This window comes from Drosophila teissieri, chromosome 3R, assembly GCF_016746235.2.
Source record: "Drosophila teissieri strain GT53w chromosome 3R, Prin_Dtei_1.1, whole genome shotgun sequence".
NCBI lineage: Eukaryota > Metazoa > Arthropoda > Insecta > Diptera > Drosophilidae > Drosophila > Drosophila teissieri.
The window spans coordinates 27,643,693-27,670,361 of NC_053032.1; the positions used below are offsets into that span (position 1 = coordinate 27,643,693).

Below are 26,669 nucleotides of genomic sequence, written 5' to 3' on the forward strand. Positions count from 1 at the left end.
TTATTTTACTTTTATTAACATGCGCGCAAAATATTTATATAAATTGATTACACATTTTCTTATTCTTTTACCATCACCCCCTTTTCTTTATAGTCACCCTGGCAAATGAATTACGCTGCGCCAGCCAAATTGTTTATATATTATTTATCAATCGATTTTAGGGGCATGCCAAATTTGATTAGACGCCAGACGCACACAAACACACACTGAGCGCACACAAACAGCCGAACACTCGCGCATACATACACACGCACCAGGGTGTTTGTTTTGTTTTTGTTTGCGGCTTTTTTTTTTTATCAATTTCTGATCTTTTTTTGCAGCCGCAATTGGGATTCTGATTTACGGCCGATTGGAAATGTAAAAACTGATGCTGAACTATCATCAAATGGTGGCGGTTTTAAAATGCTTTTCATGATTTATTGTTGTTGGGTACACACACCTTAGCTTATTTGAAAAATTTACATATTACAAGCACGCCGTTCTAGGTCTGCTTCTTCTTACGCGCGAACATTTAGTGTAACCGCAGCGCGACCGTTCAAATATACCATAGCGAAACGCACTGAAAAATACTCTCAAATCGTTCTAAGATACCAAAAGCGTACCTTTCTCGGCAATTTTAAATAATAATTTTGTTAAGTACCGCAGTAAGAAAATGAATGGTTTTTATGTTTTATTAAGCATGTAACTAGTTACATTAGTTCTAAACCTGTTAAAATCTCATAAGAACAATTCCGATTAATAAATTCGACTCTTTCAGTATGACCATATATTGCACAATACAGTGAGCACTGCATATGAGGAATCAGTTCAATTATTTACCTGTTTCAACCCATTTTCGTGACTATTTTGAATTAAAAAATAAAATGAAACTAAAATAAAAAATAAATTTGAGGTTTTTGTTTATTTAAACTTGTATACGATTGAATTAGCTGCAATCAAATCAAATTCTTTGTTACAATCAAGTTTAATGTTTTACAAACTTCCGAAAAGAAAAAAACAGGCCGCACATCTCTAATACATATGTTATTTATTTGAAAATTCCAATCCAATTTGAAATCGTTTTCCGAGTTACGCTACATCATTACAGTGGAGTGCAGTGTAAACGGATTTTCCATTTTCTCAGCAATAAATCGGAATATGTATGTAGATAGTGTGTAGTTTTAGGAGGGGAAGGTTCTCGAAAGTCCAGTAGGTCCTATCCGTATTTTATTTTTTGTATCTTGTGTGCTTAAGGTTTCGTCTCTTACTTGCAGATGTTTTCGTTCTTTTTTTGCAACATCCTTTTTTTGTGTTGATTCTTAGGGAAGGGGGGTGTGTGTGTGGAAATGTTTATAAATTGTTTGTTTTAGGCAGCTACCGATTCGGAATCGTTGTAGGCATCCGAAACATATTCGTCGTTGGCATCATTTTCGCCATCGGAGTTCCATTTCAGGCCATCTCCTTTGGTTGGTGTCCCATCCACGGCACCGTCCTCGTCGTCCGCCTCCTTCTTTGAGTTTTGTTCGGCCTGGTCGGTGGAATCAGCATCATCTGCATCAGCATCTGCCTCGTCAATGTGTTTCGCTGGGCGACCGCGGGGCTTCGGTGTTCCCTCCTTGGGCACCTTGCTGGCGCCAAGGGCGGGACGTCCACGCTTCTTTGGCGCCACTACCGTCTTCTCCGGCGAGCTGTGCACCTCGTCCGCGGAGTTCTCATCGTCCTGATCATCGTCATCCTCGTGCTTGTCGACAGGCGCAGCAGTGGCCTTTGGACGACCGCGTGGACGACCAGTGGGCACGTAGCCACTATTGCCGCCACTTCCCGACTTATTCTGTGGCGGACGACCGCGTTTCTTGGGCACTTGAGGCTCCCCATCGCCATTGGACTCGGCTGCCCGCTTCTTGGGTCTTCCCAGGCCGCGTCCCGTGCGCACTATGTTCAGGTTGACGGATCCAGCGACCGGCGGCCGGCCCACCGGGCGACGTTCTTCGATGCTGCTACCGTCGTCATCATCATCCTGCTCGTCTGTTATGAGAGAACCAAGGTAAGACTTATTAATTAAATAATGGAAATGATTGCTGGAATATATTGGAAGAATTACTAGCAAAGTTTCAGCGGTTAAACGATTATTTACACATTGTTTTGTTTGGTTGTTTGGCAACTGTTTGTTTGGTTTCTGACTGCGGAAGTCTCGACTCTACCTGTAATCTATTAACAAAAAGTCCAGGTAGCGTCAAGATGAAGTGCGAGTTTGGTGGAAGCAAACAATTAAAGGGATACAACTCAAACATGGTTTTAATTTTTTTTTGTACAGCACAACGATGTCCTTTAAATAGCTTATCTATTTGGTCATTAAAGATTAGAAAGACATACAAACGTAGACATAAATAAAGGAATAAAAAGTTTTGTCGGTTCCAAAGCAAATTGAAATAAGGATATACTAATCACCATCTACATTTTTAGAGAATTCACCGATAAGAAGTAAAGAAATTGTAAAGGTATTTCTGCACATTGGATACACACTGTTTCTCTAAAGTTAAGTAAAGGGGGCCTTTGGCAAGAAAAAGAACTGAAATAATGAGTTTGAATGAATTCCCTTATGGGTTGGTGGTTATTTTGTACACTACAAAACTCATCTACGGAACATGCACTACGCATAAGCGATTTAATTGAAGTAGGACCATAAAATGTTGGGGATTTAGGTATTATTGTACCACGTTTAGCTCACCTTCATCCTCGCTATCGCTGGGCTGGTGCTTCTTGGGCCTGCCGGCCTTGCGTTTTTTGGCGGAACCGGGCGTCTTGACCGCATCGCCAGCTCCGGCGCCGCCACTGCTCTTGGGACGTCCCCTGCCCTTCGTCGGCGAGGGGGATGAGTGGTTTGCAAGCTCAGCGCCGGAGCCGTCGCCCTCCTCGTCTTCATCGTCCTCGGGATCATCGTCAGTCAGGATTTTGGACGCCTTGGGGGGACGACCGCGCTGGCCACCGCCACCGCTGGGCGGATTGGAGCCCTTATTCTTGGCGGGACGACCGCGCTTTTTGGGACCCGGCGAGGCTGCCGCCGCCGCCGCTGATGAAGAGCCACCACCGCTGGATGCCTTTGGTGGTCGGCCGCGCTTCTTTACCGCTACTTCCTCCATTTCTGTACGGGTTTCAATTAGCAAAAACGAATAAAGAAAAAATCCTTGTTTCTTTTCTTTTCTGCGCCTTTTTTAGCGGCGTCCCTTTACACACAGACACGAGCGCACAGTCTCTCTCTCTCTCGCGCAAAAGACACAAACACGCACACACACTGATGGCTGCTTGCTGTAGCGCTCTCTTTTGCACGCTCTCGCACGCACACACGCTCACTTTTTTCGCTTGGCTCCACTCTTCTTCTTCGCCTTTATGTTTGCCGAAAATCGAGCTGGAAAAATATACAGAAAAACAATTTCACATTAGGGCTTGAATGCGCATAAATGCTGCGGAAAATATTTTAAAAAAATTCTTTAAAAATCTAGTTTTGGTTGAGCCAAGAGGGAATTACTTGCGTTGCTTACTTGCCTGTACAATTTGTAATTGTAAAATACGCGCACGCTAGTACAGTTTAAGGTAGTGATGTAAAAAACTACGTCGATGCATCGAACACCGATAATGTAATGCGATGCTTATCGATTTTTCCGTTAATATCGATGTTAAGCGGTGCATCGACGTGTTTAAAATATGGACCGTTTAATTTAAAACTTTGCATTCGAACGTATTGCATTTTAATTTTTATATTTCCGTATTTTTAACTGTTATCACAATATATAATAATATCACAAAATATAATAATATCACAACATTTTTGACGTTATAAAATTTGACTTACTCTTTGTGTGGGAAATCTTTTTCTCCAAGATGAGGCGAAAAAAATAAAATATTTTTTTTAATTCGTACTTGGTTGAACAAAAAACACAAATTGGTTTGTGAGCAAAAATCAAAATAAGGCTTTAATAAAAAGTAAAAACAAAAATTATTTTTTGAAATTCGTACTTGCTTGAACAGCTAAGTTTAGTAAACTTATGGTCGAGTTGAACAAGTGTGAAGCAACTACATTAGACGACTGGCCTACTATATTATTTGAAAGAATGAGTACAGTACAGAAGCAACCGTTTATTAAATAGTTACACATATTGCAGTTTATTAGGCTAATCACAGTTGAATAATTAAATACTATTTAGTGGGCGCTCACTTCCACAGCTTGATGACACCGTCTCGCGATGCAGAGGCTATGTAGATCTGGCCCTTGTCCTTGCACATCAGCAGATCCGTGATGGCATCGTGGTGACTGGCCGTTGGCATATCTGGACCAGAGCGGGGATTCTCCTCCGTGGAGGAGCGCAGCTGCTGCGAGTCGCCCGTGCTGGCCATGGAAATGATTTGCTCCTCGATCACCTGGCTGCCATCGATTAAGCGAGTACTGCAAGATGAATTAATTGATAAAATTATATGATAACTATAAAAACAGAATAACAATTACCCATAGTTAAAGGCCACATCTGCAAGGTTGTCATTGGCAGCAGGTACTTTAAGCGAGGAGTTCTTCGGGTTTGTGATGTCCCAGTACCGGATTCGCTGATCCGAGCTGCCGGTGAGAATGAAGGGTGAACCATCGACCACGCCACTAAGAATGCCACATGTGGTGGCCGGATCGCTGGTACTAGCGCTGGATAAAGCCGCCACTGGACTGGCCCACAAAACCGTCTGGCGCTGTCCCGTCTCTATGTTCCACACGGATACCTCGTTGTTCGACTGCGAGGCTGAGATCAGGTATGAGGGCTCTGTGGGATGGCAGGCCACCTTGCGTATCCACGAATCCGCCGGATGCTTGATTTCCGCGATGGGAAGCCGAAAGCGTAGATCCCAGCAGATGTGTTTACCACCGCTGGTACCGGTGGCCAGCCAGGATCCAGTTGGATCCGCACATATCGTGGTGATCACCCCATGCCGTAGCTCATTCTGTAGCCTCCAGGCGCTGTGCTGCATCCGCGTGTCCCAGGCCACAATGCCGCCGTACAGCGTGGCGTACACGATGACGCTCTGCGTGGCCTGGTCGTAGGCGTGCATGTCCACCACAGGTCCGTCCTTATGATCACTACGAATGAAATGATCACTTTGTAATAGAGTAATTAAGTTAGTTAAGGCATCTTACTTTTGATTTAGTGCCTGTTGAAGTGTCATTTTGGCGGAATTCCTATCGATTCGCATCATCAGCATGCTGCCATCCTTGCCGCCCACCGCCAGCGATTGTCCGCTATCACAGGCGGCCAGCGCGTAGATGGGTGTATTGGCCGAATAAACCTGCCTCGATTTGTTAACACCCTGATTGCCATTCAGTTTGCTGCAATCCCACAATCGCACAGTGCCGTCTATGCTGCCGCTGGCGAAGAGCGATCCATGGGGTCGCAGGGAGGCCAGCTTGATCACGGATTCCGAATGCTCGTGCAGGTGAGCCACCAAAGTGCCGGTCATCCGCCAGCCTGGCGGATAGGGAGTCACCAGCTTGTCGTAGCTGCAGCGCTGCGAAATGGCCAACACATTGTAGCGACTCTTGATCTTGGCCGTCAGCGATTCGAGATCCTTGCGGCACTCGGAGGAGCGTTCCAGCCAGCAGTTTCGCTCCGGCATTGTGTATTCACCCAGCGAAGTGGCCGCACTCACGGTGGCAGTTGGCACTCCAAGGACTACGGCTCCAGAGGCCGGACTTCCGGCCAGTCCGCCAGCTCCAAGCGGAGTGATTGCTGCATCCGAGGCGGGCGAAACTAGAGTTGGACCCTCGCTGGATCCTGAAAAGTAATTATAAACATTAATCTTTTCTTAAAAGAATAATTGTGAATTTAAAGAAAGTTTATATAAGCATAATTTTATTTCAAACACGTGAAAAAACAAGTCGAGTAACAAACAAGGTAGTAATAACAAAACAAACAATAATAATTTTCGGTTCATGCTCCCGATATTTTATCCTTCAGCGAATTAATTCCCATAATCCAGAACTAAAAATAACTGAGAAGTGCAAAGAAGCGATTACTTTCGAACTTAAGAGAAAGTCAAGTGAAATGAAGTAATTTAGTGGACTTTTTAACACCCAATGAAAACCAGAATATTAATCATTAACTTACGGTTCTCCAGGGGCATTTTGTTAACTTTGTCTGCCAGCGGATATTCATGACAAGCGACTTGCTTGCGACTGACCACGATGCGTCCATTCCCCGAGGCGGTGTCGTCCAGATCCTGGAGAGCCTTATGCTTCATGGAGATTAGAAACGGGTTCATGGCCAGCAGCTGCATCTCAATGAGATCCGTCAAGCCCTCAGAGCTTAGGCGTCTAAAAAGCTGCAAGTTCGGGGTACAATTTAGAATGCATATAACTTTAATTACATTAAAGTTACACTTACATTCCGCAGGGTCTGTCCCATCTCCTCGTACTGCGGCAGAGTTCCCTGTCTGGTTTGACTACGAACGCGCGACCGAGCCTCCAGCGCTCTGATGAAGTGATGGATGTCCTGGAAGCGCAGCACGCTGTCAAAGATCTGGCGCGGCACAGGCGGATGCACGCAGTCTAGCAGGATGTGCGGCTTCTCCACCTGGATGAGCGGTGCCTTGAGAAATGCGCCAATCGCTGGCATAATCTTACACTGCACATCGATGGCGGTGAGATTGCGTGCCGTGGTGGCAATCATGCCGCAAATTTCGTGCCGAACCCAAAGATTTGGATGGCACAGATAACAGGCTGTCTCTTGGACGATTTCCGTAACGGCTGGCTTCTTGATGTGACCCAGTTCGATGAGAATGGTGACCGCACGAATGGCCTTTGCAATGACGAACTCCTCGCGATCCGTGAATCCTTGCTGCAGCAGTGGCACGAGAATGTCCGACGCCTGCCAGCCTACATAGCCAGCCACTCCGGCGATGTTGTCATAAAAAGCTCCCCTCAAATTCTTGTCCTCGTCATTAAGGAACGTCATGATGTGCGAGAGTATCACATCGTTGGCTTTCTCCTTGCCAAAGAAAGCGCAGAGATCGCAGATGCCCGACTCCATCAGTGTTTGCTTGACCACCGGTTGGGAATCGGTTAACAGACTGAGCACTGCCTGTCTAACAATGTCATGGAGGGCGTTCAACTCTGCCTCGTAACGTGGAGTGGGCATATCGTTAGGAGCATTTCGCTGCGTTTCCTCCAGGAAGTAGACAGCGCTCTTCGCCAGTGCAGCTATATTCCGGGCAAAGGCCACGCGAACAATCACTGCACTTGACTCGCTGGTCAAATCGGTGATGGAGGGCAGAATGTACTCGGGAAACACGTTGGCATCGCTGCGCGGAATGTCCTTCACCATGCCCAAACAGGCAGTCAGAGTTTCGATGGCCTGCACTTGCACCTTGGCTGGCGATTTCTGTGCCAAATGTAGCTAAAAAGATTGGTTGGCATATGAGAATTATTAATAACAATCATTGAAAAATAAAGCACTTACAATATAGGGCAATATGCGATCGAGGATGGTCTCGGATGTTGTGTACTTGGACAGCTTTTGTAGCAGTTCCAAGGCTGCAATTTTGGTATTCGACTGCTTGAGTCCTCGGATGCAGGATGTGACCACCGTGATGATCAGAATGAGACCATCATGCTCCGGTGGCAGCCGTGCACACAACGTGGGATCCCTCTTTTCCTGCTCATCATTCTTTTCCTCCTCCTCCGGAGTCAAATCCTGGGCCTGGGTCAGCACTTTTATGCAGTGCCCAATATCCTTGTGCAGACACTGAATCTTGTCATCCGGCGACATGATCGGTGTCGAGCTGAACATTTGCAAGTACGACTGCAGGAAGGAGTAGAAGTATTCGGGAAACAGTTGACCGCGCTCCTGATCCAAGTAATCCTCGGCGCTCTTTCGATTCATCGAGTGGATGTCAATCATGGAGGCCAGCAGATTGCGCAACCTTTCGTTTTCGATGCCGGCCAGGTGTTTCTCCACCAGATCTCGCTCTCCACGCCTGTAGGCCAGCAGCTGCGAGAGTTCAAAGGGCGCAGTTCCCTCTGTCCAGAGTTCCAGCAAGGCACAGCCAGCCGAAAAGATGTCCATGGCTGGCAACAAAGTGTTTCCCGCATAGCTAGGAGCAAGGCGAATGATGGAATCGGTGTGTATGACCGACATATTGCCATTGCCACCATCATCATCGGAGGCCAGTGTCTTAACGAATCTCTCTGGTGCAATATAGCAGGTGCGCCTTCTACTCGTATCGAAGAAGTACGTATAGTCCGCCGGATTGTCCTCCGGCAAATATGTGGGCTTAAAGGAGGCAAAGTCCGAGAGCAGGATCCAGTTCCAGGAGGTAATCAGGATGTTCTCCAGCTTGATGTCTCCGTGGCAGATCTTCTGCTTGTGGCACTGATTCAGGGCGCACAAAATCTGGAACGTGATCCACTTTTTCTCCAGTACGGTGAGAAATGGGCGTGTGGATACGCGGTCATAAAGACTGTGTTTCACGTACTCCCGCATTATGTAGGCTGCCTTGTCGATAAGCTGAAAATTATGATTAATTACTGTTGTGTACATTTAATAGGATTTTATGGAGTACCCCGAACAATGAAATTTGATGACTCAATTTAAATGAGAATACATATGTAGGTGGATTGTGCTTCATTACATTGTGCATACCCTTACATGGTATATATTCATCTGCTAAATCTATTTGTTGAATACCAACCTCGACCCGCTGAAAGGGTAAACAATTGACGGCATTGGCCAGTGACAGTGTCTTCTTGATGCCCTCCAGTCGCTCCTTGTGATCCTCCAGTGGCAACGTGGGATCGTGCTTTACAAACACCTTGACCACTATTTGGCCCTCATCCGTTTTGGCCTTGGCCACCTTGAAGAATCTCGTGCTGCCCATACTGTGCAAAAGTCGTGGGTGTCAACAATTTTCTCTGGGAAATCATAATTTTTCCACTTACTTGGAGCTGAAGGTGATCTCGGTTCCAAACTGGCCGGAAAAGTAGTGTTCCACCGCATAAATCTGCGAAGGGGCAATGCCCACCAGTTGATTGCCCATCCTGATTGCTTTTGCACTTTGTAGTGCCAGCAATTATGGTTAATTTTGTTAGTTTCTTTAACAATAACAAGAATACGAAGTCTTCGTCTTTTCTGCGCAGCCAAACAGCTGGTGGCAAAAACCACTCGGTGTTATCGATAAGTACACTGGTCAACACATTCCGTTCTTTTAAAAGTTTAACAGAAAATGCATTGACTTTATTTCATCATAAAATATTTTATTTTACCAACCGTTTTATAAACATTACGGATATAAATATTTTAGTAAGAAAATGGTTTTACATAGTTAATTCATTAATAAATATCGATATACCGTGTTATTTTATTACAAAGTATCGATATACCGCAAGACATCTAATATCAATCGATAAAATAATATGTGTTAAGCTATTTCAATTTAAAAAAGCCCGCGAATTTTTGTAAGTAATAGGTATTTTAAAGTAAATGGCGTTCATTCTAATGATTTTCCATTTCCATATTTAAACTTGAAATTCTATTCGAATTACTGAATATGCTAATACCTAATTTATGGGGAAAGGTCATCTTGCTAAGGAATTGGAAGAACGTGAAGAAAGTAAAGAAGTGAAAAAGTTCGATACAGATACACCTCTTTAGATCTTTAGATCGGCATGACGGATCCATTAAACTGATTTTAAATTTATGTAACGGGCACACTGCAATCCATTTGTTGAATAAATTCGAAATGGGCCATGACGAGAGCCGAAATCAACCCACCAAGAGTCCAAGTGACAAATGTGCCGAGAATTTTATTGGGTTGCTTAAAGAACTTGAAATGCATATGTAGTAGAAACTATGATACCCTAGTATATAGCAGATATTACATTTTATCAATAAACTATATCATAGAACTTTTAGTTACATTGAAAATGTGTGTAGTATGCATTGAAAAATAAATCGAAAGGACTTGATAAGTGAAAGGAAACTATTGTGTGCAATTTAGTTTTATTGATTATTTAATATTTTGTTTCAATTTTCCAAGACCAGTTTTGGTTCTTTTCACATAATAGCGTGGCCAACATCGGCATTGATGGTATACCCAAAGAACGAGCCACAAAAGCCGTGTTGAGACTCGTATTTACATAAAAAGCCCCAGCAGGCGGCATTAACGAAAACGTTGCCACCAAATCCGACTGCCAATGTCCACCAACCACCACCACCATTCCGAGAAGAGAACTTTCAAAGCGGACGATCGTGTGTAAAAAGAAAGTAGGTGGGTAAGTAGGAAACATAAACAAAGTGCGGGCCATAGAACCGGGTACATGGCAAAAAAAAGATTACAAACATACATAAGTTATTACCTATATAAGATGATGATCTGTGAAAATAACTAAAAAAGTAAGCCTTATTATCTTCATCAATAGTACTATTAATATTACTAAGATGCTCTTTATATTATAAGAAACCATATACTGGTTAACTTATCTTTGTAACCTCTGCTTAAAGTTGCTAAGTAGATACCTTTAGCATAACTCTATCCTGACAAAATATGCCTTTCTGTCTTTTGCAGCACAATTTTCTTTTCGTGTAAAAACCAAAGCTGCTCGGCTCATTCTTCGCCCTCTCTTTTGTCTCGTTTATTTGTGGAGACAAGACGGCAAAACCTGACGTGTTCAAAGCGCAGGCGTAAAGAATTCCATTCCGCGCGAGAGAGTCTTTTTGTAGAAACAGGTGAGAGCGGCGGAGAGAGTTGAAGATTTGGATACGAAGAAAGGGGGGAAGGGGCTCACATGTTCGAACATGTTCGAAGGCCCCCAAGAATCGTTGGCTTAAGAAGTGTTACAAACTGGCGCAGAGCCTCAGAAGAAAGAAAGTTTCCGGCTGTGCTGGCTGCTCTACGCTGCGATCTCCGATCTCCGTTCTCCGATCTTAGCAATATCTGTCTAGATATATATTGTATATATATATATATAGTATTCGTGTGCTCAGTGGAGCGTCTTCCGCGTTTTGTGGCTGCGTCGCTTAATTGGCCCAAAAGTATCTCAAGTGTGTGATTGTGAAAGTTCCTGCAGTAAAATGTTGTACGTGCGACGAGCTCTGCTCTTGGCCTGCTTGCTGTGCCTCCAGCCGCTGGGTCCTTCTCTCGCCAGCGGAGAGGATGAGTCCAATCCGCTGCTGGACATGGCCTCCATGTTCTTCCAGGAGGCACTCTCCAACCAGAACGGTGGCAACAATGGTGGCGGCGGCGGTGCTGGCTTGGCGGGTGTGGCCTCGCTAATTGGCACCTTCATGCAGGCCAGTGGCAAATCTGGTGGCGCTGCAGGTGGCGGCGGTGCTGGTGGCGCCATGCAGATCCTCTCCGGCCTGGGCAGCCTGCTGTCCAAGAGTCAGGGTGGTCAGGGCGGTGGCTTCGATCCCTCCATCATTGGCAATGTCCTGGAGATGTTCACCCAGGGCGATGACGAGGAAACCGCTCCACAGCAAAAGCGCAGTTCTGGTGGCGGCTCTGAATCTGGCATTGGTCTGGATACCATACTGCAAGTGGCATCTGCGTTCATGAACACCCAGGGCAACGATAAGGGCTCACATCATCACCAGCAGAAACGCTCAGCCGGCGAGGAACCGGAATCCGAGAACGGACTGATGAACCTTCTGCCACTGGTCATGCAGGCGGTTAGCTCCTTCGCCGGTCCCGAGGGTCAGAGCACCCAGGAGAAGCACAAGAGCCACGCCTGGGTGCTGCCCCCATTCCTGGAGCACATTCACGTGCTGTGGGATCACTTCTCCAACTCGGAGCTGGCTGATGCGCTGTACGAGAAATCCGGAGTTAACAAAATCATGAAGGTGGATCCCTAAATCACACTTAACACACTTTACTAGTTATAGTGGACGTTTTCTAAGAAGATTTTTTAAATTAGATATTAGTCACATTTTTTCTTAATTTCATATACTTGAAGATTATTGTATTATCTGCCCTGGAGCTTAGAAAAATATTCAACATATTGAGAGCCTTAAGAACAAACTGTTTAGACTACACACATCCATACATATAGTAAATTGAAGGAAAACTTGAAAAATATACACACACATATAGTAAATTGAAGGAAAATCTTGAAAAGAAATACACATACATTTAGTAAGCTAAGGGAAAATCTTTAAAAAAAATACACATACAAATAGAAAATTGAAAGAAAATCTTGATCACAAATTAATCGAAATATATATATTTTTAATTTGATATAGAAATAATCAATTGATAGTAAAATAACAAAGAACTATTTAATATTGTCCGGTCACTCATTTATTTTCCTAGCTTAGCTTTAGATACAAATTCAGAAATGATGTGAAATATGTTAAATTCCATTTTTTAATGCCAATTACTCTACTCTTCTCCACCTGCAGGGCTTCAAGGGTTCCGATGGCAAGCTGGACTACGACAAGCTGTTCGAGTCGCTGAACAACCAATCCTTCCGCCGCCGCTGGATCAAGTCGGCCACACTCTACCTGGCCGACTGGGCCAGCTACCTGGCCAATCCCGAGGTGTATCTCAGGTGAGTCTCAGCCGGCTGAGCCAACGTGGCTCGTTGGCTCAGTTTCTAGCCGCAGCGTGTTAATTGTGGATCACGTTCTGCTCTGCAACGGTCGCAAATGCATTTAGCACCTGGCTGCCATTCTTGGTCCCAGACCAAGACCACCTTCCAGTCCCAATGCCTATTCCGCCGATGCCTATTCCAAATCGTGATTCCGATTCAGAATCCGAGAGTCCAAGAGTCCGAGAATCCGAGAATCCGAACAGCTGCTGCCAAAAGCCTGTGCTAACCATTTCCCGTTAGCGACAGACAACCCGTTTGGCCATCGAGCATGTTCGATGCGGCTACCTTTTGACCCACTTTTTTCGGTGCTGGTGCTTTTAGAACGTGCCTGCTAATCCAACTGGTCAACAGGCCCCAGTGCCAAGTCCAGGCTCTGATACAGTTACAGTTGATATGCAGAAGATACAGAAGTCAACGGCATCGTTAAAACAAACAAATAAATAAATAAAGCGGGCCAAAACCGGTTGGCAACTTTTAGCCAGGGGAAATTGCCTCGGATGACCGGGTACACATGTACGAAAAATCAAGTAATTCTTATCTAAAAATCTGGTTAATTTATAATGGCTTGGAATATCATGAAGAATCCAAACTTTTTACCAACAGAAAATATATTATTAATAATATAATTAGTAACCTTTCTTAGACAAACCTTCAATACTATAAATACAAATGACTTGCAAATTCTAAGCTCACAAATTGCCTAAGCAATTTTTCTTTGTGTACAATTTGGTTTCCGACATTTTTGCATGATTTCCAAGTAGGTCAGGCTTCTCAGACTTCTTGGTCTTCTACAATTTTTTTTGTTTTGTCCGTTGCCCCATCGTTAGACAGCAAGAAAAGCACACAACAACTTCCACTTTCTAGAGACCCTTTCACTCGACGGTGCTGCGTCATTGAAACTCATCAATTTGTCCGCTTCTCCGCCGTTTCTTATACAGGTACTTCCAGACGGCACAGATCATGTTTAACGGCCTGCTGAAGTCTCAAGGTTACCCCAAGCAGACCCACTTCGATCCCTCCCGTCCGGGCGAGACCATCTCGAATCTCTTGGACCATGTGGCCAAGCATCATCTGAACGTTAAGATCGATTCGAGGCAGTACGTCAAGCCAGCCGTGGGCTATGCCAAGGAACTGCTGAAACTCGGCCAGGCACGCGGATTACTGCAGTTCAATGCCACCGAGATCAGCGACAAGCTAACGGATACGCTCAACCTGGAGGTAAGCAGAATCTCTGAACTGATCTCAACTGATCTTAACTATGGGAACTGGGCTACGCAGGCGGTAATTGGAGATATTTATCTGGGAATAGGAAATAGCTGCGGTGAAACGAATAGTAATTCTTAAAGTTCCTAAAGTCCTATATGATCTCACATCTATAACGTATAAAACAATCATTGAAAACTATAACTATTTATACATATGTTTTGTACGAATGGTTAGACCCATTTCGACTTCAAATGAAGTGGTTATAATTGAATAACTCGGCCTAGTTGGATGTGCTGCATCTGTACTAAGCACTTAACTTGAAGCAAATTAAATTAATTACGCCACTATTTTCTCCTCTATGCCACGGCTCACGCACCCGATCGAATCCGACAATGGACCAAATGGCTAAAAAAAACAGGTTATTGAACCGGTGCTGAAAGTCCATCGCGCCTACAGATACATCTCCAAGTCGCCGCAATGCGATCGCTATGTGCTCTGCCAGCTGAATGCAGCGGCACTCGATCAGCAGGAGAAGCAGAAGCAACATGACCAATACCAACAGCACCACCAGCCCAAGCAGAGCCAACAGAATCGCCCAACATCGGCGTCCAGTCTAATTGCCGGAGTCAGTCCGAAGATCGTCAAGATCGGGAGCATGGGTGCGGCAATCTTCATTAGCACGGAAACCGGTACGCCGTTCTGGACCCTCTTCGGTGTGATCAATGCGCCATACAATTGCGAGGTGAGTAGCGGCCACAATGATGCACAGCAAGAAATTAGATATACTTCGAAAGAAGGTTGATGAAAACTCAAAGGAGATATAAAACCACCTTAAAAATATACCTAAAAGTATGCTGTGTTTTACTCTTTTTAAAGCAATAAAGCAAACTTTTGGACATCTTATTAAGTGGTTCAATATCCGGCGACTTTTCGCTATTAACTATAATATAGTTCTAAACACTTTTTCTCATTTTTATTGTATGCCAGTCTAATCATATACACTTTGTTCTCTCTGTACTGCTGCTTATCGCCGCTTTCTAACCGCTATTTCTGCGAATGCCCGCCAACAGGCCAAATACCCAGTCGACTGCAATGGTTTCCACGAGGGCGAGGCCAAGGTGACCACGGAATATATTCACAACGAGTTGTAGTATTCCAGTTGCAAGTGGACAACCAGATCCGGAGGAAATGGAGGAGACGAAGGCTCATTAAGACGATTTAGCTGTAATTGAGATAAAAATTTCGTGTGTATATAGTATTACGGATTGAAATATATTTAAATTTAAACAGAACCTTTTATTGCAAACTGTGTCATTTTCTCATGAGGATCGTAATAACTAAAGATGAGTATCTAACTATTTCTAATGATAGTTGTTATCTGCAGATTGCTCGATCTCTTTAAAGTCAACGAACCGCAAAGGAAAAGCTATTTAGCCACAGTTGAACATGGCTAAGTGGGATCAACTTAAATAATCAGACATAGTAATTTTCCAGGAATTAACTGCAATGTTTTCTAATTTTATTTATTCAGAAATTATTTTTAAAACATTGAACTTACTTTCAAGTGAGTTATTAAAGCTTGACATCAGTTTACAAGAGCTTTTCCCAAACAAACCAGTTTGTGTGCGTGGAAACTCCCAGTGGCATTTAAACAACTTTCATTTCACTGGCTCCTTCGAACTTGCACTTGCGATTTTGGCTTCATTGTGCGTTGGCTTTTTGGTCAAAACAGTTGGGAGACATCGAGCCATGCAGCTGATCTATCGTGAACTTGAGGCGGACATACTCCGCCGCACCAACGCCGTCTTTCCGGTACAAAATTGCTTTGTTGAGGTGCTCCCAGACCAGTTGATCATACCCAGGAAGTACGTGGAGCTGGGCGAGTCAATTCGATCGCTTCCCGTTTACCAGGACGATGTGTGGATGGTGTCCTATCCACGAACCGGATCGACGTGGGCCCAGGAGATGGTCTGGCTGCTGGGTCACCAGCTGGACTACGTGGCCGCTGAGCAGGATTTGAGATTGCGATCCCCGCTCATTGAACTGTCCGCTTTGTTTAGCACCGATCATCACGAGACGGTTGCGTGAGTATTAAAAACTATATTTATATATAATACTTAATGACTTTTCCACTATCATATTTGCGTACTTTCCCAACATATATAATATTTGTAATGCGGGAAAAATCCATATTCGAAACGCTTTTTAATCTGCATTCGCTTTCTGCTCGCCCGACAGCCAAAAGTTTGGAAACACCGTGGATCTGGTTCGCAATCTGCCACGCCCACGTTTTGCACGCTCCCACTTATCCTGGCAACTGTTACCCGAGCAATTTGAGACGGTGCAGCCGAGGATCGTGTACACTGCTCGAAATCCCAAGGATCTTTGCGTCTCGTACTATCACTACTGCAAGTTACTGCACGGCATCAATGGGAACTTTGAGCAGTTCGTCGATCTCTTCCTGGAGGGACACACTCCGATGGGTTCCTACTGGAAGCACGTGCTGCCCTTTTGGAAACGGAGTCAGGACGAGAACGTGCTGTTCATTAAGTACGAGGACATGGTGAAGGATCTGCCCAGTGTGGTTCGTCGCTGTGCAAGATTCCTGGGAGTAGAGAGCCTCCTCGATGTGGACACTTTGCAGAAACTATGCGATCACCTCACATTCGACAAGATGCGGGCGAACAAGGCGGTGAATCTGGAGAAGCTGCTGCCGGAGTCATCGTCCAAGTTCATACGGAAGGGCAAAATCGGCGACTGGCGCAATCACATGGACAATGAGATGTCGGAACGCTTCGATGAATGGAGCGAGAAGCATTTTCGTGGCGCTGGACTAACCTTTGACTACGAGTGAACCAATTTCTTTGATCGTATTAGCATTTTAATGTACTTTGGATTGTTATTGCAAAAATATGTAAAACATTTATGAAGACGATAAATAACTACAACCGTTTGCTACATTTGCTATATTTTTATTCAAACATTTTGTTAAATTAAAAAACGTAGAATTTTTTTTTCAGTGGTCAGAATTTTTTGTGTGTCTCTAGTTCTTATCGGCCTAAAGCTCTCGTAAACATAAGCTTTAAAATTAAGGAGGCTTGTGCTCACAGATGATGCCGTCAGTCTTTTTAAAACTGCGCTTGCGAGCAATACAACTTAAAAGTATAAAAGTAAATTCTTTAAAATATATGCAGGAAAAGAGGTATTTATGGTAGAGATAAGACAACCCTTTTAAAATTATGGGGTAATCAAATTAATTAAAACTCCCTGGTTAGGCATTCTTTCTGGGGGTTATATTCCAATAATCCTCCTATATAACTTCAGTAATATTTGGAGGAAATGATTCACCTCTTTAGAGTGATCTTACTTACGTTTCACAAGAAATAATAAAAGAATATTTTCTGTACAAATAATACTGCGATATTACTTACTTTTCAAATGAAAAAATTAAAGAAGCACAAGTGGCGTGGAATTATTAAGAAACTTGAGTATTAGGAAATTGCTCTTTTTTGATGCCAATAAAACTGTGATATTACTTACTTTTCATAAGAAAAAATAAAAGAAGCTCAGATATCGTGGAATTTTTAAGAAACTTTCGCATTAAGAAATTACTCTTTTTTGATGCCAATAAAACTGTGATATTACTTACTTTTCATAAGAAAAAAATAAAAGAAGCTCAGATTTCGTGGAATTTTTAAGAAACTTTAGCATTAAGAAATTACTCTTTTTTGATCCCAATATAACTGTGTGAATCACTCGTATTTCAGATAACAATGACCGGATTCCTGAGACTACTGGCCTTATTATGTGCTGTTTCAAAATTGAGTGCCCAAATATTTTATACACCTAAAGAACTGCAAAATGTGAAAAGAAACACTTTTTTAATTTTTGGAGCCAACCAACCTCGCCCAACGATAAGATCGTATCCTGAGCTCATTACACCCCTGCCTCCAAAGGGTGAAATTCTACAAGGTGGAGTCGATGCTCCGAACTGCGAGTGTGTGCCCTATCACAAATGTGATCCGGCATCGGATAGAGTAACTGAGGACGGCTCGTTTGACAAGTTCGGATCGCAGAATGTACGACAGACCCGCTGTGCAGATATATTGGCATTATGTTGTCCCCACCATCGATTGCGTACAAAGACTTTGAATCCCAGACCAAAACCAAATCGAGGCTGTGGAATTCGCAATGTTGGTGGCTTGGACTTCGATATCAAGGGTGCCACACAGTATGAATCCGACATTGGCGAATTTCCCTGGACAGTGGCTATACTGCATTCTGGTAACTATTCCTTTGCAGGCACACTTATTCATCCCCGGGTGGTTTTGACTGCTGCGCACCGGGTTCAACAATGGCAGACGTATACGGTTCGTGCTGGAGAATGGGACTTCAAGTCCACCAATGAGCGTCTTCCATCTCAAGAGATAGAGGTGGAAAGAGTTATAAAGCATCCCACATATAGTGAGATCAACTTGCAAAATAATATGGCACTCTTAATCCTCAAACAATCGTTCTCACTGGACGATCATATCAATGTGATATGCCTACCTGACCACGGAGCTGCTCCACCACCCACCTCAGTGTGCTATGCCAATGGATGGGGCAAGGATGGCTTCGGTGACCTGGGCCACATTGCCATAATGAAGCGGCTGCCATTGCATATTGTGGAGCACACCGAATGTCAGGATCGCTTCCGAAAATCCCTTCTTGGACCAGCGTTCAGCCTGAGCACATCCCTCTTATGCGCTGGTGGCCAGTCAGCCACCGACATGTGTCAGGGCGATGGTGGCGGACCACTGGCCTGCCCCCTCGGAGATCCGAGGGAAAATCGCTACCAGCTTAGTGGCATTGTGTCCTTCGGAATCAGATGCAACACCGATTGGCCAGCGGCCTATTCCAACGTGGCCTTAATGCGAAATTGGATTGACCAGGAAATGACTGCCAATGGTTTCGATAAATCCTACTATACCGCCTGATTAAGCTGGCTTATACTTATACTTATTATATTTTAATTTAGAAATAAGATCTTACAGATGTTCTTGTTGTATTGAAAAACTCATGATTAATTAATAAATGTAATGATACAAATGAAAAAGATTTTATATACCTTTTTTTTTACTTAAACTGAAACTTTTTCATCTCCTAGCACTTTCTTCTCGACTGACAGTCGAAAGTTTGTAAACACCGTGGATCTGGTTCGCAATCTGCCACGCCCTCGCTCTCAACGCTCCCACTTATCCTGGCAATTGGAAAATGTAAAATATATACAGAATACACTAATGGAGACGATAAATAATTACAACCAAGCTTATTGGTTACTTACCCATATTATACATAAGTTATATTTTTTGTTCAACATTTTTTAAATTTCTTATCTTAAACCAGTTTTCTTTCAGTGATCAACATTTTTGTTGGTCTAGTTCTTATCAACATCCAAAAGCTCTAATAAACATAAGCTTTAGAATTAAGGAGGCTTGTATTTAAAGCGCAGCCCCTCATTTTGCGGGTCAGTCTGCGCTTGCGAGCAGTACAACTTAAAAGTATAATAACGATTCAGTTGTCCACTACAGAATTCTGTAAGCTAAAGAAAATTCTTTAAAATATAAGTTGGAAAAGTGGTATTTTTGGTAGTGGTAATAAGCCCAAGTGAATTATAATTTATAATTATAATGTTAGTTATTGGGCAAAACTTTCTGGTTGGACATTCTTTCTAGGGACAAAATCCCTACCAATAATCCTCCTTTATAAGTACTTTATAAGTACTATTTAAGTGCACGGACGACGTGGAATTATTAAGAAATTATTCTTCTTGGATACCAATAAAAGTGTGTGACTTATGCTCGTATTTCAGATAACAATGATTGGATTCCTAAGACTACTGGTCCTATTATGTGCTGCTTCAATGCTGAGTGCCCAAACATCTGAAGAGCCGGTAAATGCGAATAAAAACATTGATATAATTTTTGGAGCCAACCAACCAGGCCAAAGGATAAAATCGGATCCTGACAACATTAAGACCCCGCCTCCAATAGAAGTTCGACAAAGTGGAGTCGATGCTTCGAATTGCGAGTGTGTGCCCTATAACAAATGTGATACGCCAACGGAAGGAATAACGCAGAATATACCCTGTGGATTTATGGAACTATGTTGTCCGCACCATAGGTTGCGTACAACGACTTTGAATTCCACGTCGAAGCCAAATCGAGGCTGTGGAACTCGCAATGTTGGTGGCTTGGTCTCGGACATCAAGTATGATATCACACAGTATGAATCCGATTATGGCGAATTTCCCTGGACAGTGGCTATACTGCAGTCTGGAGACTATTCCTTTACGGGCACACTTATTCATCCCCGGGTGGTTCTGACTGCTGCGCACCAGATTAAAGATGGGCAAATCTATTCAGTTCGTGCTGGAGAATGGGACATTAAATCCACTAATGAGCGTCTACAGTCGCAAGAATTAGAGGTGGAAAGAGTTATAAAGCATCCCGCATTGAGTAAGAGCAATTTTCAATACGACGTCGCAATTTTGATCCTCGAGCAATCGTTCTCACTGGAAGATCATATCAATGTGATATGCCTACCTGACAACGGAGCTGCTCCACCACTCACCTCAGAATGCTATGTCAATGGATGGGCTAACGATGCCATTGGTAACTTGGACCAATATGATGTCCTAATGAATCGGTTGCCATATCGTATTATGGAGTTTAGCGAGTGTCATAATCGACTTCGAAACATACTTTTAAATATAGAAGAATTTTACCTAAGCCCTTCCATCATGTGCGCCGAAACACAGACAACCGTCAGTTTGAGCAAAGGCTATGGCGGCGCACCACTGGCCTGTCCTTTTGGAGATCCGAGTAAAAATCGCTACCAGCTTAGTGGCATTATGTCTTTCCATTACGGTTACAATTACGTTTCCAAAAAAACGGGCTTCGTCAACGTGGCCTCGGTGCGAAATTGGATTGACCAGGAAATGACTGCCAATGGTTTCGATAAATCCTACTATACCGCCTGATTGGGCTTGCTGATTACTATTACTATTCTATTTTAATTCAGAAATAAGATCATACAGCTGTTCTTGTTGTATTAAAAAACTCATGTTTAATTAATAAATGTAATCATACAAGTGAAAAGGATACTTTCTTTTTATAATACTTGTGAAAATACAAAATATTTTGTATTTTAGTTACTAAAGCTAAATGTTATTGTATTCGAAAATAAAAATTGTAACGAATTCATTTCTGCTAAGGTTTTTACATCTGTTAAAAGCAATGTACAGAATTCTGTTAAATCGATAGTTGCCGAGTGTTATCGGATTTTGCCGGCTTTACTGTTTACGTTTTGGATCCCAGTTATATTTTTGTAATTTTCGAACACAAAATGACATGCGATGATACCACCGAAGCGCTCGTCACCCACATGTGTGAGCTGGTGGAGTTCTATATGCTGCCGGAGCTGAAGGAGGACCTGGACAACATACAGCTGGAGACGTCGCAATTCGAGAGCTACCATTCCCTACTTATTCAGGATCTGCCAAAGCTCTACGATTTGGTGCAGGAATTTCTCCAGAAAAGTGGCGATGCAGGACACGAAGAGGTTGTGCTTTACAAAACACACAATTAAACGACTACAATCTAGTTAACTTTTAGCTAAGAGTCAAGCTCCTTCTGCTGATTTGCGAATTGACAGCTTCGCCCACAATTTACCAACTTAAGGACGATTCTGGTAATCTGCTGAGAAATGCCAATGAGTTGGCCAAAAAACTATCTTCCAATTGGTGGGAGTCGACGGATGTTCCAATCCTGAAATACTATGAGAAGAAACTCCACAGGGATTGCTGGAAGAAACAACTAGGAGCTGTTCATGGTTTCGGCAGATATTTAGAGGTATAAACTAATAGCCCGAAAGTTTAGTTTGCTTACATACATTATCTCGCAGCTTCGTTACGGAAAGAAATCCAGAATGCCCACCCAAATGTTGGCTTTCGCGCTATCCGTGGGTCTTAATGTGCGGGAATGCTATGATCCTATCTACAAGCAACTTGGGGTCAAGATCTTCTCAGTCATGTTGAAATTTAGCGTATGTTTTGTACCACTTGACCGCCAAGACCTTCAATTAAACACTTCATCCTCCAGGATCCCAAGGACATTCAGGTGCTGAATGTGCACAGTGTGATCTATGACCATGCCCTTAAGGATGCCTATAACATGGACTCCATTGAGGCCATCGACTCTGTTTGGAACTGCCTGTATTTGTGTCTGGATCACTTTGTAGATCTGGATGCTTTTACGGTGGGTATCTTAAAACATACATCAAATTACTCTACATAAATCTCATTTCAACTACAGTGGAACCAATGCGACGACATGCTGGACCGCCTTATTCAGAACGTGACAATGGCCTCTAGTCCAAAAATTTCCATCTGCCTGCTGCAGTTCATCATCCGACTGGGTTATTACTTTACCATCAATCGCAGCGATGTGGAAAGTGCTCTGGCATTGGATATAAGCGAACCAGATAAGTTGGCGGCTTGTCGGGACCAATGCCTGGCTCTAAATGTAAGCACCAGCTATCGTTGGGCCAAGGCCATCCTGCAAATGCTCGTCCTGGAGTCGGATAAGCTGCTCCAAGGTGTCGAGGTATGCACTGCGCTGCTGGAGCAAATGCTGAGATGCTATTTGGTTTGCATCATGCCAATTCCACTGCAGGCCTTGCACCCGCACCTGCCGGAGTTTTACGGGAAATTTGTGGCTGTGCTAATGGAATGTTTGGTGGCCCACGAAAAGGCGCCTCCAGTTCTAAAGGTAAGCTGTTATGACTATATATATTTCTGATTACCTCGTCACAGTCTCTTTGTACCCAGCTCGTTTTGCGCTTCACCGAAGTCTTTCGCTTCCAGTTGGAAAATGGGACAACGGATTCAATGCCCGCCCATTTACCAGAATTCAAGGAGGCTCTGTCAATTATTCATTGCAAAATTTCTGAATAAATATGGGGGTCTTTATGTTATGTACCGATCTAGTAAAAAGCGATATACAAATGTTGCCAATATTGTGTGTGGTATAAGGGCCACAAGTGCCGGTTTCCATCCAAAAAAGAAGCCTTTATAGCCATGTTTTCGGATAATTTTTTCGCACAGATTTGGATAGGAAATGCGACCATAGTGTGAGGATTCGTTTAAAGTCAGCGTAGCCAACGCATCCACTGGAGTCATAATGACTGTGATAATACTGCCCGTTAGTGCCATAGTGACGAGATCGCTAATCCAAGGCTCGTTGAGCGTGTGAAACCATGAAGTCATCGTTTGGACCTGATCACTAATGGGATTATATAGCGCGGCCACGGATGCGCTACTAAACGAGTTTATCTTCCAGCCGGTGAAAAGATATATAAATCCTCCCTTTCCGTACATACAAGTGAGTCCTCTCCAGAAATTTCGATAGCTACAAAGGAAGGGTATACGTTCATAGCTCTGGGAAGATTAGAGGATAGAGATATAGGTATTTTCTGGTTTCCAGGCAAAGCCGGAAAATGCCTTATTATGTTTAAGCGGAAAAATTCTTACTTGCGCCTCTCGTAGGATCCGCGCGTAAGATCCGCCTGCCGAATGACCGCCAGTTTGGCGAAGGGTGTTGCCAATATGCCGCCCCAAAATCCGGTTACACCCAGGACCATGCTAGTGTTATACGGCTGCAGCATTTGGACGTATTTGTTATCCCGTAAATTGTAGAACAACGTGTACGTGGATATCGTGTGAACGGTGCAGCGTAGACAAGAGGCCACAATGCCGTAATAAAATCCAGGTAATCCATGGCGGGCCATCAGCCGGAACATATGATTTATGCTCAGTCGACTGTGGTGGATTACGTTCGCCTGCATATTCACTCGAACTAGCTCCATTGGGTGCGACATCAGTTGGGCCGCCGTCTTAATCAGCAAGCCCACGTATACAGGCATCTTCAACAATTGTTCCATCGAACTCCCCGCATCACTATTATTCATTTTCTATATGTTTTTATATATTATGTTGAAATTTTAAATGTATTATACTTAAAACACTTAGGCTACTCGCACTCGGCTCGAAGTTTAGCGATCTCCAGCTGTGTCTTCTTTGCCTCCAACAAGGTGACGGTGCGTTTTAGTTCGGATATCTCGTTCATCTTGGTGAAGTACTCGGATTTGACCACCAAATACTCCGTTTCCGCCTTGATCAGATCCTTTTGCAGTCGATGGGCGTCGGATGAGGGGATCACCAGTTGATCCAGATCGGTCAAGTAGCTTACCAAGTTTGATTCCTGATTGCGTGCACTGCTATCATCCTCATCGATCAGTTTGTCCAGTAAAATATTTGATGCCAAGTCAATTGTGGAGCCGGAAGAGTTCTGTTCCGCCGGAGTGGCGTCCGGAGCTTCTGCCTTAATACCAAACTCGGCGGTGAGGTCCTCCCGGAACTTGGGACACGATTTCCTATGGCCACATATATACATTTTACGGACTGTACTTGCAAATGAGCGGGAAAAATTATAATACGGACCTATGGATAATCAGCCTGTCTATGCTGGTGTTCGACTGGCATTTCCGACAATGGGTGCACAGCGCCCGGTACTTCTTGGGCTCCCCATCCCTGCCCTCCTTGAACGCCGGCAGGAAGCCAAGTTTCTTCCAAGTTTCATCCTTTGAGAAACCCGAGGGTCGCTTGGCCTTTTTTGTTTGCGACATTTTTACATACGGTGCTGTGTTAAATTACGTGAAAGTGTTGCTGCTGTAAAGTCAAACGATGTATCGATGACATACAATCGACGTCTATCGGTGGTCGCTGGTATTTGAAAATTCATTATTTTAAATTCTTTTTAATAATCTGTGAAAATGATTGAATTCTAAGGCGTGACTTCGAATGGCTAAAATGGTTCTATTCATCGATAACGGATTTTTAAAAATGATAGTTTTATGTTTTATATTGTTTCACATAAAAATATAAGATTAAATTATTGTAATAATGAGTAATATTTAATGTATTTGATCTGAAGATTTATTAATTGGACAGCAAAGAACAAAATAAGCCAAGTATTAAACATTTTGTTGGTAGGTATTAACAAAAGGCAATATTTAAGTGCGTTAACTTAACACAAAAATATAGTAAAATAAATACAAATTACGAATCAGAACTTATTGAACAGTTAAATACTTCGCCCATAATATTTATTTCCCTGATATACATATATATTAATATATAATTCAATTATTGTTGTTTTTAATTAAATATCGTTTTGAATAAAATAAACGCATAGAACTGATCAACCTCAAAATGGTTCTATCGATATATCGATACAGGTCTATCCGATGCAAGCGTGGATTTTACCTCCATCTGTAGAGAAGCCATTTTTATTTGCATCGTGTATAGTACATTGGAATTTACTACGATTGTTGCATTATAAAATGCCCCGAAAAAAGTCAGAGGATTTTTACCGAACCCACGGATTTACCGCCAATTTGGAGAATGGCAAATACTCGGCCACCTGTCACTTTTGCGACAAAGTACTACAAAATACGGCGCTATCCCGCCTATCGTTACACAGGTAACCATACAAACATACACTAAACATTGTGTTTACATACGTCAAGTAATTCTAATTAAATTGTAGGCAAACCTGCGATGCCCGGCGAGGTAGAACTACTGTAATGTACACCTCTGCGGACGAGAAAGATCAGGATGAGGCTCCCAGGATAAAGGTAATTCGATACCCATTATGCGGATGCATATATGTACTGCAGAGAATTGCCTTCAACAAATACACTTAAAACAAAATCCCAAAGATACTTTCCACTTTATAATGTCAACACCAAGTAATTTGACACACATTCTGTTCGAACTTTCTCCAAAAACTCTAATGCCTAATGATTACACTTCTGAAATTACAAAACCGTATCTTCTGCATATGTAAATCAAAATGAGGAACACCAATGTTTACACTTTAAAATATCTTTACTGTGCAGATCCAAAAGATTTCGGGCGACGATGATGGCGGCTTAGGCAATGCCAACGAAGGCAAGGAGATCATTGTTAAGGTACGCAGTTGGGAAATCCGAACTAGACATCAAGTACTTACATTATATTTATATTCCATATCAGATACAACAAATTCTGGACGATGCGGACGCGGCTGAGACGCCTAAAGAGCCGCCCAGAGCGAAAAGGGAGATTCGCAAACGGAAACTGACCAAAACTGATGAGTCTGGAGAGCAAAATATCGAATTTGAAATTTCCAATGTTGAGATTAAGAATCCCGAATACTCCGAATACATGGACGAAAGCAAAGAAGTAAATATTCTCAATTTGTAGAGTATTGATATATTAACGCTTATATTGCAGCATTACATATTGCAGCACAACCTCGATGACATGGCCAACGGATCGGCGACGATCATCGAGGCCAGGCCCAGGAATGGTTTAGCTGCATTGCGGGCGGAAAAGGCGCGAGCGGAGATTAGTCAGTTCCAGAGTAAGACGAAGTTCCTCAAAACGGAAACGGACAATCTGAAAGTGGAGCGGACACTGACATTGCTTAAGATTCAGAAGCTTCGATTGGAAATCGACGCCCTGCGCGATTAAAGTGTACATTAACTATAAATAACTTTTAAATGTCCGCATGGGGACCCCTTGTATGTTAAAAGTGTTTAAATCGAAAATGTCTGTCTTGAATTTAGCATAGATTTATTACATTCAAGTTTGTAAAGGTGAATATAAAATACATTATTTTAAGCCTGACTACTAAATCTTTCTTTAAAATAATCGTTAATGCTTTGCTTTAATGACAAATTTAATATATAAAAAACAAAGGAACATAAAAATACAAAAATT

General features: G+C 43.1%; 11 protein-coding genes across 16 annotated transcripts in view; 6 read left to right on the forward strand and 5 right to left on the reverse strand.

Moving 5' to 3' along the window:
• The window catches only part of LOC122622238 (maternal protein pumilio), a 171,746-nt gene extending 171,208 nt beyond the window's left edge, over nucleotides 1-538 (reverse strand). The window contains exon 1 of the mRNA XM_043800549.1: nucleotides 440-538. The gene's annotated coding sequence lies outside the window, so the exon portion shown is untranslated. The remainder of the gene's footprint in view (nucleotides 1-439) is intronic.
• Nucleotides 539-882: 344 nt separating this feature from the next.
• On the reverse strand, nucleotides 883-3,970 carry LOC122619016 (chromosomal protein D1). Of its 2 annotated transcripts, none has more exons than XM_043795683.1 (3): nucleotides 3,830-3,970; nucleotides 2,708-3,385; nucleotides 883-2,004 (listed from the first exon to the last, which is right to left on the reverse strand). In XM_043795683.1, exons 2-3 carry the CDS (start codon nucleotides 3,117-3,119, stop codon nucleotides 1,346-1,348), a joined length of 1,071 nt encoding a protein of 356 aa, XP_043651618.1. In that variant the 5' UTR covers nucleotides 3,120-3,385; nucleotides 3,830-3,970; the 3' UTR covers nucleotides 883-1,345. The 2 variants fall into 2 exon arrangements, with proteins under 2 accessions (XP_043651618.1, XP_043651619.1); XM_043795684.1 differs by lacking the exon at nucleotides 3,830-3,970 and adding an exon at nucleotides 3,519-3,656.
• A 123-nt stretch (nucleotides 3,971-4,093) lies between these two features.
• LOC122619014 (phosphoinositide 3-kinase regulatory subunit 4) lies at nucleotides 4,094-9,149 on the reverse strand. Of its 2 annotated transcripts, XM_043795678.1 has the most exons (8): nucleotides 8,948-9,149; nucleotides 8,701-8,887; nucleotides 7,470-8,516; nucleotides 6,396-7,406; nucleotides 6,120-6,333; nucleotides 5,153-5,786; nucleotides 4,481-5,095; nucleotides 4,094-4,420 (listed from the first exon to the last, which is right to left on the reverse strand). In XM_043795678.1, exons 1-8 carry the CDS (start codon nucleotides 9,043-9,045, stop codon nucleotides 4,189-4,191), a joined length of 4,038 nt encoding a protein of 1,345 aa, XP_043651613.1. In that variant the 5' UTR covers nucleotides 9,046-9,149; the 3' UTR covers nucleotides 4,094-4,188. The 2 variants fall into 2 exon arrangements, with proteins under 2 accessions (XP_043651613.1, XP_043651614.1); XM_043795679.1 differs by lacking the exons at nucleotides 4,094-4,420; nucleotides 4,481-5,095; nucleotides 5,153-5,786 and adding an exon at nucleotides 5,875-6,003.
• Nucleotides 9,150-9,953: 804 nt separating this feature from the next.
• LOC122619015 lies at nucleotides 9,954-15,093 on the forward strand. Of its 2 annotated transcripts, none has more exons than XM_043795681.1 (6): nucleotides 9,954-10,279; nucleotides 10,573-11,846; nucleotides 12,405-12,553; nucleotides 13,534-13,813; nucleotides 14,220-14,543; nucleotides 14,872-15,093. In XM_043795681.1, the coding sequence occupies exons 2-6, from the start codon at nucleotides 11,079-11,081 to the stop codon at nucleotides 14,950-14,952; spliced, it is 1,602 nt and encodes a 533-aa protein (XP_043651616.1). In that variant the 5' UTR covers nucleotides 9,954-10,279; nucleotides 10,573-11,078; the 3' UTR covers nucleotides 14,953-15,093. The 2 variants fall into 2 exon arrangements, with proteins under 2 accessions (XP_043651616.1, XP_043651617.1); XM_043795682.1 differs by having other exon boundaries at nucleotides 9,954-10,275.
• A 457-nt stretch (nucleotides 15,094-15,550) lies between these two features.
• On the forward strand, nucleotides 15,551-16,655 carry LOC122618942 (luciferin sulfotransferase). Its single transcript, XM_043795535.1, has 2 exons — nucleotides 15,551-15,885; nucleotides 16,040-16,655. Exons 1-2 carry the CDS (start codon nucleotides 15,551-15,553, stop codon nucleotides 16,653-16,655), a joined length of 951 nt encoding a protein of 316 aa, XP_043651470.1.
• A 919-nt stretch (nucleotides 16,656-17,574) lies between these two features.
• Nucleotides 17,575-18,780, forward strand: LOC122618943 (phenoloxidase-activating factor 2-like). Its single transcript, XM_043795536.1, has one exon. It carries the CDS (start codon nucleotides 17,575-17,577, stop codon nucleotides 18,778-18,780), a length of 1,206 nt encoding a protein of 401 aa, XP_043651471.1.
• Nucleotides 18,781-19,661: 881 nt separating this feature from the next.
• LOC122618944 (phenoloxidase-activating factor 2-like) lies at nucleotides 19,662-20,825 on the forward strand. Its single transcript, XM_043795538.1, has one exon. It carries the CDS (start codon nucleotides 19,662-19,664, stop codon nucleotides 20,823-20,825), a length of 1,164 nt encoding a protein of 387 aa, XP_043651473.1.
• Nucleotides 20,826-21,117: 292 nt separating this feature from the next.
• Nucleotides 21,118-22,838, forward strand: LOC122620149. The gene is made up of 6 exons (XM_043797477.1): nucleotides 21,118-21,406; nucleotides 21,460-21,696; nucleotides 21,749-21,889; nucleotides 21,946-22,101; nucleotides 22,159-22,614; nucleotides 22,674-22,838. Exons 1-6 carry the CDS (start codon nucleotides 21,191-21,193, stop codon nucleotides 22,797-22,799), a joined length of 1,332 nt encoding a protein of 443 aa, XP_043653412.1. The 5' UTR covers nucleotides 21,118-21,190; the 3' UTR covers nucleotides 22,800-22,838.
• Nucleotides 22,812-23,812, reverse strand: LOC122620150. Of its 2 annotated transcripts, none has more exons than XM_043797478.1 (2): nucleotides 23,376-23,812; nucleotides 22,812-23,253 (listed from the first exon to the last, which is right to left on the reverse strand). In XM_043797478.1, the coding sequence occupies exons 1-2, from the start codon at nucleotides 23,810-23,812 to the stop codon at nucleotides 22,812-22,814; spliced, it is 879 nt and encodes a 292-aa protein (XP_043653413.1). The 2 variants fall into 2 exon arrangements, with proteins under 2 accessions (XP_043653413.1, XP_043653414.1); XM_043797479.1 differs by having other exon boundaries at nucleotides 23,149-23,282.
• Nucleotides 23,808-24,586, reverse strand: LOC122620151. The gene is made up of 2 exons (XM_043797481.1): nucleotides 24,345-24,586; nucleotides 23,808-24,277 (listed from the first exon to the last, which is right to left on the reverse strand). The coding sequence occupies exons 1-2, from the start codon at nucleotides 24,527-24,529 to the stop codon at nucleotides 23,875-23,877; spliced, it is 588 nt and encodes a 195-aa protein (XP_043653416.1). The 5' UTR covers nucleotides 24,530-24,586; the 3' UTR covers nucleotides 23,808-23,874.
• A 566-nt stretch (nucleotides 24,587-25,152) lies between these two features.
• On the forward strand, nucleotides 25,153-26,576 carry LOC122621297. 2 transcript variants are annotated; one of them, XM_043799120.1, is made up of 5 exons: nucleotides 25,153-25,386; nucleotides 25,453-25,540; nucleotides 25,805-25,876; nucleotides 25,941-26,129; nucleotides 26,181-26,576. In XM_043799120.1, exons 1-5 carry the CDS (start codon nucleotides 25,247-25,249, stop codon nucleotides 26,418-26,420), a joined length of 729 nt encoding a protein of 242 aa, XP_043655055.1. In that variant the 5' UTR covers nucleotides 25,153-25,246; the 3' UTR covers nucleotides 26,421-26,576. The 2 variants fall into 2 exon arrangements, with proteins under 2 accessions (XP_043655055.1, XP_043655056.1); XM_043799121.1 differs by having other exon boundaries at nucleotides 26,196-26,576.
• Nucleotides 26,577-26,669: the final 93 nt, after the last annotated feature.